The sequence below is a fragment of the Culicoides brevitarsis genome, chromosome 1, assembly GCF_036172545.1.
Source record: "Culicoides brevitarsis isolate CSIRO-B50_1 chromosome 1, AGI_CSIRO_Cbre_v1, whole genome shotgun sequence".
In the NCBI taxonomy this organism is placed as follows: domain Eukaryota; kingdom Metazoa; phylum Arthropoda; class Insecta; order Diptera; family Ceratopogonidae; genus Culicoides; species Culicoides brevitarsis.
Genome location: NC_087085.1, coordinates 22,316,721 through 22,330,475, shown reverse-complemented (window position 1 = coordinate 22,330,475; position 13,755 = coordinate 22,316,721). Strand labels below are relative to the sequence as shown.

The following is a 13,755-nucleotide window of genomic DNA, read 5'->3' as shown; positions in this document are numbered from 1 at the left end:
GTATTTAAAAGGTTCAAGTATTAATTATTTATTTATTTTTCCAAGTTGAATAACTTTTGGGTTTATCATTCAAATTTGTGCGTTCAAAGGACATTATCTCACAAAAACAATCATGTTTTATTAATTTAACTTTGTTAGTATATTGTAAACGGCATTTATTGTATATTTTATAGAGTTATATTCAAATGACAATAAGATGCTATCCAAAACAAATAATTTATATTTATACATAGACCGATAATTATATTTATTTTCTATTGTAGAAAGTCTTGTAACATTGTATTCATGAGTTTTTGACTAATAAATTGAATAAAAAATTAAAGCATTACAGAACATAGTTGTTTCACTGTTTTTTTCGCTAGGCAATATTTATATAAACGAACAAAATTTTCAAATTTTTTCATGCAACTTTCAAGAAACTTGTACAAAAAAAGATCAAATTATCATTTTGATTCGTCTCTTTACCGATCCTTCGATTACGTGCAATCGAACGGAACTAAGAAAAGCTTAAAAATAAGCACATTATAATTAATACTATAATTAATATTAAGAAGGAAGACGTCAAGTCCGATACCTCCAAGTCCGACGAAGAAGACATCAAATTTGTGGCTGAAAGTGGGGATTATTTCCTCGCAGAGAAAAAGCTCAAAAAATCTACCCCCGAGAACTGTTTGTGTGATATTTGCTCGAAATCGTTCAGCAAATAACGTATCTAGAGAAGCATATGCAAAAACATCTGGAGACAAAAATTTTTTTATGAAACTATTTTAAAAAATTTATTTTTACAAGAGTTCAAAATTTTTATAAAATAATTATGAAATAATTAATATTCAATTTTAGATTTAAAATTCGTCAAAAATGACTAGGAAACTTTAAAATTCATGTAATTGCTCAAAATCGACGTCTTGTTGCAAATTCCACATCTTGAAACCATTTTCGCCTTTCCATTTCTGATTGTGAAAAACATTCGTGATGCATCATCAATGGAAACAGGTTCATCCGAGGACGACGTGGTTTTTTGGGAGGATTTTTCCATTTGCAGTCTTCTTACATTATTCCGCTATAGTGCTGAGATTCGGAAAAGCTAGCGAAGAAAAATTTCTCTTCTCAACCTCTTTTCTCGATTTCTGTGGATTTTTAAGTTCATGTTTTCGTCACAATTAACACGTCACAACATCAATGCAAGATTTCAAGCAGTAATTGTCACAGCCAAGATCGAGCGCAGATCCCCGACATCACCTAAGCACTTGTTAGCACCTATCGTAGCACTTTACACAGAGTATTTGAATTTCTAATAAGAAAAAAACATACATACATTTTCATAAAGGGGGTGGTACTCGATATCCTTCTTCCAATCAAAATTAAGGTTTAAAACAACAATACATAAAACTGAGCTTTTAAAACATATTTTAGGTGATTTGTTCTCTACGAAATTCATCCATGACGCATACGTATTTACCATTGATTGATTTAAATCGAAATTCCTATCATAGTCCGGCATATTTTATTTTATTCACACTTTAATTTTTATTTGTTAGGTTTTCCATCGGGTATCTATAATTTGAGTATCAACTTCAAGAAAGGTTTGAAAGCAAAACAGCACTTGTTTTATAAAATATATTATAAAGTTTATTTTTATGTACATTTTTTTAATACTTAGAACAAAGGCAAATCTACTCCCTTACTCGACAAACTTAATTATTTAATATAGTTTTTTTTTTATTAAATCAAATTTTATAAATATATAGTTTGTGTTTTGTCAATTCGATCAAACTTACGGCTAATTCGTTTGTTTCTCTTAACTATTACGATGTTGTAGCTGCTTCATAAAATGCCAATTGCTTTCTTAATGCAGCATTTTCGAATTTTAATTCCAAATTCTCTCTCTCCAAGAAGGCAGCTCGAATAGCTATTTCATCCTCTTTGAATCTTCTGCGATCACGCGATTTCTTTGCAGCTGCATTATTTTTTCGTCGTCTTTCACGATAAGACTCATCCTTGTCCGACACACTTGAGCTGTTACTAACCACATTATTGTTGTTGTTGTTGCTAATATTCTGTTCCTTCGCTTTGGCTGAGTTGGATGTGTTTGTGTTGGTGGTGTCAATGTGTGGAGATCCTTCGACCGAAGGATGAGACTCAACGCTTGATCGAGAGTTTGATCTTGTTCTTTTCGTGCTTGTAACGCGACTTCCGTTTGCAGATATTTGTCCCAGAATTTGGTTACGAAACATGGCATACTTATTGGCTGAGTCGTTATCGTAAACCGAGGATGTTGGATATGCTTTGAAAGGACGCGTGTGTTTGATGTTTGCAGCCAAGGAAGTTGGCTCGCTCAACAGTAAGTTTGGATTTGTCTCGAATATATTTTTAAAGTTTTTGGCTTGAATGAGGTCTTTTTGGAGAACTGCTGATTGTAAGAGGAAAGGATTTATTTGAGCTGCTGAGTAGATGTTTGGAATAGGGAGAATATTTTGTGCATTGGTTTCCCTTACTGGCGAGAGAGATCTATTGAAACCGGGACTCCTTGATCTTCCGATAATATTGGGAAAATGATTGTAAGACACGTCCATTGAAAGTCTCTCAGTCATGATATCGGTGTGAGTGTAATCACTGGAGTTGCATTCTGAATGATTGCGAGCATTTGGTGAGTCATCAGTGCTTTTGGATGTATTATAAGGAGATGGTGTATTTCTGGTCTCCACCGAATCTCTTCGCTTAGACAAGTCAAGTACTTCTGCTTTAACGCCAATGTCCATGTATGGCCGACGAATTTCTGCAAATATGTAAAAGTGTTAGTTAACCGTTATGTACAAACATGTGCAACTTTAGGTAAAAATGTCAAAAAGTATCCAATTTCAAAAGTACTGTGCATTTATTTATTTACTTTTCTCAAAATCTATTTCCTAGAATAAAGGATTAACCCTTTTGTATTTGCAGTATGAGAGGTACATGCAAACTTTTTTTAATCCCTGATTGTAAATTATTACAAAATTGTATGAATTTTTTTTTGTTGTTTGACTTTAGGTCAGGTAATTTTTTCTAGAAAGTAAAACAATGAAACGGCCTAATACTGGTAATTAATAAGTTAACTTTTATTTTATAACCTTTTTTTATACCTCCAAGAATTATGTCTATTATGCGGTAATGAGCAAAATACATCTGCATAGATAATAAGGTCACTTTTATTATGACCTGAAATAATGCGATCTTTGTTTTATTTATTTCTAAGCAAAATTTCAATTTTGGACAATGTGAAAAGGATTAAGCCAACAATGTTATTGTTTTTGCTTCTTTCCATCCTATTCAAAGATAAGGTATTATTTTTACGATAGTTTACGTGTTTGTTACATGCTAATTTGCATCTCCCAATCATTTATGCTTTGACAAACAATGAAATGGATTTAACTTTTCTCAACTTGTAAAAGCAAGTCTTAAGGGATTAAAAATATTTTTTCACGTAATTTTAAGAACTCATTTACGACTAATAAATTATTCTAAAATTTATAGTTTTTTTCAAATCTAAAAAATTTTTTAGTTTTAATTCAAAACAAATAAAATAAAAAAAAAATAAAATTTACACAAGTCTTAATCAGTCCAACTTTAATTATAATTATCATTTTTATTTTTAGATATAATTCACTTATTTAGAAAATTCTTTTTTTTATTGCTTTTTTTTATTTTTTGACCTTGTGTCCATAAATCACTTGGATTAAATAGTTTTTTCCTTCTTTCTATTTACACTTTCTTTTTGCACGTTTCAAAACTTAAAGTAGGTCAAAACTAATTACCTGAGTTTTGTTCCATAATTTAGAATTATTTTTTGCGGGCTCCCTGTTATGTCCGAACTTTGCGAAAAATGTTTGTGAACTAACTCAATATTTTACTTTTTCTTAGTTTTTATACCAGTATTTTCAAAAACCCTTTAATCTGGTTTTCGACCATACAATACGTACAACTACATACATCATTTTTGCAATTTTTGGATTTTTATTTTTGATTTTCTATAGATGCTCATTCTATATGTATTTATTTGCTGGAACATTTCTATTATTCTTCCTTGTCATACCCATTCTTATAATGAACTAAATATTATTAGAATTTCCTGCATTATTGATTTTTGGTCGTACTTGGTCTATCATCATCAGGTTGGGAGTTGAAAGATTTATTAATTTAGTTTGATAAGCGTTGCTATCCGCAAATTCTTCTTTGATGTCAAAATGCTTACATTTGTCTCTTTACGGTACTTTTTTTTCTCTGGGAAAATTTTTTAATTCGAAGCTTTCATGAGGTGTTTATCATATCTATCTCAGTATAGATTTCACTATATATTTATCGGCGATATATTATTTTCTAAGTTCTCAATGGCTAACTCTTATATTAAATTAAATTCTAAGTAATTAAATTCTATACACAATAGGATCTTGAGATCCGCGGTGGAGCCATCCATATCTATCTAAATTCTAAGTAGTTAGTTTTTGATATTAATTATGTATTGCTTAAAATAGAATAAAAATTTAAATAATGTTTCTAATGAATTTTAATGTTTTTCAAAAACATATTTAAAATTTTAAAACACGAGTTAAAAAGACAAACTTTTGGTTTGTATTGAAAAAAATATTGAATATCTTATCTTTGTCACATTCTTTAAATGTTATAAAGAAAGTTGTTTTACTAACTATGTACAAACAAAAGATTGAATGATAGTATAAAATTTACACAAGTCCAAAGTTACATGAATTATGTTCTAATTAGTCATATTCATTATAAATTGTTACGTCAGTTGATCGAAAACAATTAGAAAGTTTGAAATGTTAAAAATTTGCAATATTTGTAGTTTCTAATAGTAATTATGTAATTTCCGTTTAATTTTAGGTTTTTTTTCTATTTCTATGGAAATTTTATACATATACCTACTTTTTCAAAGTTCGTCGTCTCTGTTTCAATCAAATGTTTTGCAGTACAGGTCAAAGTTCACGATTTTCAATTCAGTAGGAAGTGTTTCATTTGAACGAATAAATGCGGAAATTACTATTTTCATCTAAATGGAAAGCATCATATAAAGAAATGAAACGAAAAAAGCATTGAAGACAGCTTATGCATACAAATAATATTGCTTGGACAAATAAATTGACGTAGGTCTAGGGTTCTCCAATATTCGTTTTCATCAACCCTTTTTCTAATGACATTGGACATTCAATTCCGCATTTTTGTTTTTTTTTTGTCATCTTCAAAATAGAGAATCTATTGCAAAAATTACCGAAATGTACAGTTGAAATATAAAATTTACACATCTGCACATGGTAAATGTTAGATAAGGAAGCCACAGAATACATCAAAAATTCTCATATAATTTTATCGATTCATGACATTTTCTTTATTTGCGTTTTTACCCCTTTTCAATAGAGTTTTTTCATTAGGATTACTGATCGTTCCTTATGTAAAATGACTTATTTTCAGTATATAGGAAGAACAGGCGAAGACAACTATGGCATATTGGACATTTTTACAAATATTGAATAAATTATATGAGAAAATAGTGCAAGTCAGAAAACGTGCAAAATATCTGATGTTGAAGTATGCTTTGCATTCAACGGTAATGCTTGATTTTTTCCATATTTCTATAATAGATATGTATTATAATAAAAAAAATAACTGTTAGAACTGTATTTTACCCATTTCACACATTTCCTAGATTATTGAAAATGAGTTAACCATGCAGGTGATTCATAACTCATAATTTTTTACAGATTGTCAAGATAAATAACATATATTTTCATTAAAAAAAGTATGTGTGTGTAAAAAACTTTTGACAAAAGTGTATGCAAAAGAGGATTTAAATATCGGACAGACGGAGAAAAAGTGTGTTTTTCTGTCAAAGAAATTTTAAAAAGTGTCCAAAATTCTACGACAAGCTAAATATAATAATAATATTTGTGACCATATACCGTATACCAGGAAGATGAGTAAATATTCGGGCGTTATTGTATGGTCCCTTTTAAATACTTTTTTTTTACCTAAAAATGAAATTCACATGAGATTTTAATATTTTTCTCTTTGTTGCACATTTGATGAATAATATGCTTTAAATGTAGACTATTGTACATAATATTCATTTTTCTGCAACAAAAGATTGCAAGGGTTTATGCATTCAAAGGGTAATGTCATGGTATATGTCATTAATTGAGCTACATTTAATTCCTGGTTTTTGGAGTACACATTTTGTGAACATTTCAATCAATCAATATTTGAAAAGAATTTTTTCCAAACTGGCCAACTGTTTCACAATTTTACAGATTTGATATAATATCTAAATTATGGGCAATGTTTTACTCTTTTTAATCCTATCTTTACAAAGTAAAATGGGAAACAAATTAGTAACAGGAAGACGTTGCTTGTTAAAGAGAACCAAAATTATTCATTTGTAAAATATTTTATGATTTTTAATCCTTATGATTTTAAGTCTAATCTTGTGTTCCGTATTCTCCTCATTTTTTGTCCAATTATAACTTTTAAGAAGATAGCTTAGTGAGTCATCTGAAAATAAATCAAATAACGCAAAAAATTACCAGAAATTGTATCAAAAATAAAAGCTGATTCGTTTTAATATAAATGCTATTAAGTTTTTTAATAATACTTATATATATATTTTTGAAAGCTAATTATTAATATTAAACGGGTATTCGTTTATTTTAGTTTCAAAACTTTTCTTACTTTGTTAACAAAAAGAGCTAAATATGTTCAAAAGTACCCTGAGAATATCGAAATATTTAATGTCAAAATGGTCCACAAATATAGAAATATTGAAAATTTTAGTTTAATTTAATTATTAGATCTTGATTTATCTTCATCAGAAGGATTTGTTGAACTTGACAAACTTTGTAAAAGAAGAGAAACTTGGATATGCATATAGTTTCAATTTATATGAATATGATCTAAACAATTTTTTACAAAAAATGTACTTTTCGCAGTTAGGTGTTATTAAAACTAAGTTTCATCATCGAAGAACTTGTGTGAATTCAAAGAACTCAGCTATTAACTGACAAGTACAGAGAAAGATCACTAAATACGCGATATCATTGGTGATTATGATTTTAAGTATACTAAATATACCAAAAAATTTATTATATATCAAACAAAATCAGACGAACAAAGGCTGCAGCAACTTTATAAAGAGGGACAAAGCATTAAATACCCAGACTGCGTATGGTACTTTGAAAATTAGCTGAGAATTTTATTATTTTAAAGGCCTTTTTGATAGGATATAAAAAAGAGAGTTATTGATAAAAATTGATGACATTGAAAACAAGACGAAGATTAATATAAAAAAGAAGGCTTCGAACTAAATGAGTAAAAGTTTGTTGAAGTAGAGTTAATCATTTGTCCCGTTATTTAAGTTTAGTATATAAGAAGACAATGTATCTCACATTCTCTTACTTTGTAATAATCATTAATATTCAGAAAGTTTAGAAATTATATTTTTACTAAAATATAGGAAAAAATAATTCAAAAGTTATTTATTAGTTAGAACAAATTATAACTGTTTATAAATATGGTTTCAAAAATGTCGTTTAATCTTTCAAACATAGTGGATTTCTTCTGTTTATTGCAGTAAATAAAAAATCTAATAAGTTAATAGATCGATAAATATGACATAACACCACCGCAGACCCCTATGCTGTTTTGATTTGTTTACAAGTTATATGTCTAATATGTTAATAAAATTTTCATTTAAATTGTCGAAAAATATTTGTAAGTATATTATGCCATTGTGTATTTCTTATTTTTTCTGTCTTAGGCCGCTCCAAATGAAACTCAATAGTTTTGTCCGATGCCCCATTTTATATTCGAAAATCCAATAGAGAAAAATAAAAAAAAAGTTGAAAATTTCATCAAAAATTACCGATTTTTGGTGTATTTTCATAATTTTTCAAGGAATTTTAAATAAAATTTTTCAAAGTATTTCAAAATTTTTATTTTCTTTGCACCCCCCCCCCATTTTTATTTCAAAAATTTTGGACAAAACTATTGAGTTTCATTTCGAGCGGCCTTAATCAGAAGAAAAAATACAACGTTTTAAATGAGTTGCGAATTTTAATTATCATCGCTTTTAACAAGACCAGATGTCATAAACAATAATTTTTATAATTGGCAATATGTCTAAATGTAAGAATTTAGTGTCAATATTGGACATGGATTGTAGGAAATATGAAAGCCCTCAAATCAAGCTGTATCTTATTTACTATGCATTTTAATCATTTTTTTTTTCAATAAAAGAACTTGGTTTATTGACTTGAGCAAGAAAGCTACTGTAAATTTAACAGTATTGCGATTTGAAAACAAACAAATTTTGTATGTATGAAGGTATGAATTTTCATAAACACTCCCAAAATGTACAAGGTCACAAAAATGCATATATGCACACAATTCTATGCAGGATACCCGTATCCTTCAGGATGAAAAAATCGTTGCGAGCTCTATCTGTTGGTAGGTTTTTATACTTACGATTTCTGTTTGATTCATTCAGATTTTCGTACCTGCGACACCCAAAATTTGAAAATAAATATATAGACTTGTCGTTTGTTTATTTCGATATTAACCATTTTTTTAAACTACGTGACACACCTTCACTAATAAATTTCGCGGTACTTTCACGTCAAAAATCATTCCAAATGAAAAGTAAGTAGGTACATATTTCTGGTAAAATGAGACCATTTACAACACTTAAGTTTTGATCGTATTGTTTGTATTGTCGTATTGAGGTAGTACAACTGATCAGATGACTCGATTTGTAACCACAGTTTTAATAGGTGGAAAACTATGTATAATGGTCAATCCTTGAAGTAAAGTCGATCGGAACGCAATGTTGATTACATATCCTTCTTTATTGTGTTCCCTTACTTTTTGCTCAATGTTGAGGATCGAGCCTTTCGTTTTAGTACATTTATTGAAGTTTTTATTTTATCATATTAAAATATATGTAAGTTCGTTGTTGTTCAGAAAAAAGTTCGTTTATAGCATAGGTTAAAATTAAAGAGATATATACTGCGTGATATTCTATTTGCCTTCATGTTTCGCGAATAATTTGCTTGTACGATTGAAACTCTGTGAAGTGATCGTTTTGAAAAAAGTGTCGTTGAACTCCAGACACCCTCTAAATATAATAAATTCTATTCCTTTTCAAAAACCATATGTGATAAATCTATAAACATATCTAAAACAGAGTGCGATCAAAAAATTGTGTATGTATTCATAACACATACAAGGAAACTAAACATCTACCCTTATTTTATGAACACAGACTTACTATTCCATAGAGTTCGATGACCTTAAAAGTTACCCTCAAAAGATATATAAAGTTTTTTTTGCATTAGTTTATCTTTGTTAATGGAGGAAAGCTTTTTATATTATGTATATAAAAATATTGTTTTTGATCATATTGATATTGGGTCTTTTGTTAAAAGGATCTACGTAGTCAACTATATCATAAAAGATGACAAATAAGAATAGACCATTTTATTTTATTGTTTACAGAAAAAGTACATTTTGTGTATTTGTTCTGATTATCATAAAAGTAACTAACCTTATTTCAGATGTATAACTTAATGCTCAATCTTTAATGGAAAATCATTGTCTTCAAGTTTCAAATGGCTTGATGTTCGATCTGTCTTAAAATATTAATATCCTACAATTTATTATAAATATTTATTCAACTATCTGCTTTTAGAACCATAGGTACATAAAAATTTGTATAGTATATTTTATTATGGGATTTGATTTCTTTTTTCTAATAATTCAAGTTCATCTCCGTTTATAAACAATTGGCTGTAAAATTTTCCTATTAAATATCAAATCTGAGGATTCCTCTTTTCGTTACTTCGTGTCTCAACAGTATAAAATACTTGATTTGTTTTAGTCAGTTAGTTATTACGTTGTTTGTTATCGTTATTTTATTACAGGAGCAAAAGCAAAGAAATTAAGAAAATTAAGCACAATTGAAGGTAAAATGGTTGGTTAAGAAAGAATATTCAACAAGATGATGATGAAAATAAAATAAAACAACAATTAATATGCTTCATTCTATTAAATGCATTTATTATCAAAGAAAGAAAAACTTATTTGCACACAAAGTATATAATAAGATAAATATATAATAAAACATATTCTATTTTGTTTTTTATTACTTTTTTTATAAATAAAACTAAAGCACAATTCAAATAAAAACCAATTCAAATAAAGATTGTGATGAAAATTAATTAACGTATTTGGGCTCATTTTTTCTAAAATTGTTGGTGTTAGTATCGAAGCAAGTAAAAAAATTATTGGAACAAGAGTTTTAATCATATAGCTGCAAAATTATAAAGCCTTTAAAGTTTTTTTCTTTTCCTTTCTATTCTAACATTTACTATTATTCTGCCATAAATTTTTAAATGTGTGTATATTATGGTATAATTTATTTATGAATTATCATTTCATTTTTGTTTTGTTTGCCAGAAAATAAAATAATAAAACTACTTAGGTATCTTAATTTTAAAATCATATATTTAGTGTTCATGAAAAAAGATACAAATTAACTTAAAATGCATTAAAATCTCACGAAAATTTCAAAAACAAACCAATAAAAGTAATCCATTTTAAAATATAAAACTTAAAATTATATTAAAACTGAATTGAAAATGAAAATCAAACGAAAGTCAAATCAAACACTGGCACAAACGCAAGTACTAATGAGAATGCTTTTACATCAATTTCAAAAAATGCGATCAGTGTAGCCTTTAGTTCAAAAGGACACAATTTTCTCCTACATTTTTCTGGTTTGGAGAACGATTTCTTTACTCTATGTGCATTTCTCCACATTTATAATAAATTATGAGTACTACAAAGATAATTATTAATGTTGTATATAAATATATAAAGGTACAAGTACAGAACATATACATAGATGTAAAGATAGATCAAAATACATTGATAGATTTAAAATGTAATTTTTTGGTATTGGATAAAATGACAAGTTTTACAACTAATCATGATTTGAGATACGTTCTTTATAAAAAAAAGAATCCTTTTTGTTTAAATGTTTGGATCGTGCTATAGACATATTTAAGTAATATTAATCAAAATTGCTAAAAGGTACTCGGAGCAATTATGCAGACGAGTACGTATAAATGACTGCCAAATTTTTTTAACAAGTTTAAAATTGTTTTTATCATTATTTTTTTTAATCATTTAATCTACAATATAACCATTAACGGTAAAGTATTTGTGGTTATTATTCTGTTTAATAATACAATATTTATTAAGTAAAGTATTACAGTAAAACAGATATCTCCATTTATAGTATTTAATTTCATTGTATGTAAGTATGTAAGTTATCATTTGAATTTAATATAGCCGATCAAAAGTAGCTGTACCATATTTTCGATTACTTTTAACGTTTCATCTTTCAAAGATAAAAACTTATCAATTTTCTTGCATTATGCTTAAAAATTATATATATCGATCTTTTGAATCTTTTTTTTATTACGATTTATATTTATTATGTATGTATATGAGAGTTTGAAAGTCTTATAACAGAAAACCATTGCACATACCATTGTTGATTAAATAATGTTGAACTTTTAAATTTAGTTCAATTGTTTTGGTTTTGTTTTCAAAAAGGGTTTGCCTATGTTTGTTTTATGTATGGAATTCAATGTTTAATTAATATTTTTCTAAGTTCCATTAAGTGATTTTTCTGTTATACATAATTTATCTGTATTTTTGCATTTTAGTTTTTATTATTCCTTATAGTTGCTAATACTTAAATATAACTTGACTTTTATTTAGTAGCAAATTTAAAATTTCACTATATTCTCTGTGTAACCCATCATCTTGTATAGGATTTCTTTTCTATGCGTTAGGTAAAAGTTAGTTTAACAACAACAGAATTTCATTCAGAAGACTTTATATTAATATTTTTTATTAAAGATTGGAAGATGTGTTTTTCATATTTGTGTGGATGTTTCTTTTGTAATTTTTTATTATTTTATTTGTCACATTTTACTTTTGCACTTCAAAGCATAATAGCTTTAATCCGATTTATTTTATCACCTCCCTTAATTTTGTTTTTTCTTGGATTGAGAATGCAAAATGAGTATATTCATCTTCGTATTAATTCTCGATATACCATTTTATTATTTTTTAATAAGCGTATCTTTGGTTTGGTTTGGTATTTCAGTGATTTTTTCGAGTTTACTCTACAATCGCATAAAATTCTTATGTTTGTGTAAAACCAGCGTGAAAATTTTGCATGGTTGTATTTTATTTACATCCACGGTTAAACACTATACTTTCCAATAGTTTCATTTTATTTGGTTGATTGTTCTTACATTACTTAGTCTATGCAAAAACATCTGTATATTTATATACCAAAATCAATTTTGTTATTATTATTGCTTTCGATGATGATGAAAAAGTAGAAATATTATTTCTAAAACTAATGTCAATACTGTTGCAGTATTTTGTAGTGTATCAAAAAAATTTATCATCAGAACGAATGTGTTTGAATCTTTCGTTTTTTTTTTTTTGTAACTCTTGTAAAATTTTTTTATTCTTGCTCAAGTTGTATAAAATGGTTTATTTATATTCATATACTTATGACCACATACCTAATTGGAGTCTTGTGCAAAATCACTTTCTTTTCATTTAATCTAATCCTACATTTTGCGATTTAAAATTCTGTTTTGAATACAAGTTATTCGAGATTCTTATCAATTCGTTGTGTTTTACAATAACTAGCATCTTGATTATCTGTAGCCTTTTGTAAAAAAGGGAGAGGAGGGATTTGAGTGAAATAAAAAATTATAGAAATCATTCGAAAAATCATAAAATATAATGATTTCTTAGCAAAGGGTAAATGCCTACATACAAAATGATGGATACACAAAAATAACATTCAAGTTTTATAGAGCGTTGCAACTTAAACAAACTAATGATTATAAATAATGTCAAATTGCACAAACAAAGCTAAAAACCCTAACTTTTGCAAACCACAATCATATATTGTATATAACTTTCGTCACATATCATCGTCATTTGTGCGCAACTTTCTGTGTCCTTATCATTCGCTGACCTTTTTTGCAAGTTAAAATGTGGGTTAGCTCATTTTTAATTTCTACGTCTAAGTGTTTTCTTTTCTTTTAATAATGAATATAAATATGTTTGTCTTTAAAATGTTTACATAATAAATATTTTATTTTTTTTTGTTTATATCATATAATAATATTAATTATGAGAAAAAGGATTATTTTGACTAGAATTTTTTTTATGAATTTGTTATAATTTAATAATATATAATAATTATACATTTAAGAGCTATTTTATTAATAATACTTTTTCTTATGTAATTTAATAAATATTTAAATGTGTAATGTAATTTTCTGCTATGCTTGCATGTTTTACAATTATATAATTATATTTTTTTGTTTGTTTTTTTTATGGAGCACAACAACAACAACGATAAGTTAAAATTGTTTGCTTCATGTTTATCCTTTCTAAATTAATAGATTAGAGGGGTACGGTAAAAATTTTGCTATTCTTTGTTTTACACAAACATTTTTTTAAAAAGTCGTTGTTGTAAATCTAAAAACATAATAATTATATAGGTTCAAAAAATGACATAAAATCAGACAACACGTGCATTACTGTGTTTGTTTTTTTCCTCGAAAATTTAAGCAAGTATTCGACGTAGTAGTAAATTTATAATAAATACAAATG

General features: G+C 27.2%; 1 protein-coding gene across 1 annotated transcript; it reads right to left on the bottom strand.

Annotated features, from left to right (window-relative positions):
- Positions 1-1,805: 1,805 nt before the first annotated feature.
- Positions 1,806-4,073, bottom strand: LOC134837461 (protein giant). Its single transcript, XM_063852836.1, has 2 exons — positions 4,070-4,073; positions 1,806-2,776 (listed from the first exon to the last, which is right to left on the bottom strand). Exons 1-2 carry the CDS (start codon positions 4,071-4,073, stop codon positions 1,806-1,808), a joined length of 975 nt encoding a protein of 324 aa, XP_063708906.1.
- Positions 4,074-13,755: the final 9,682 nt, after the last annotated feature.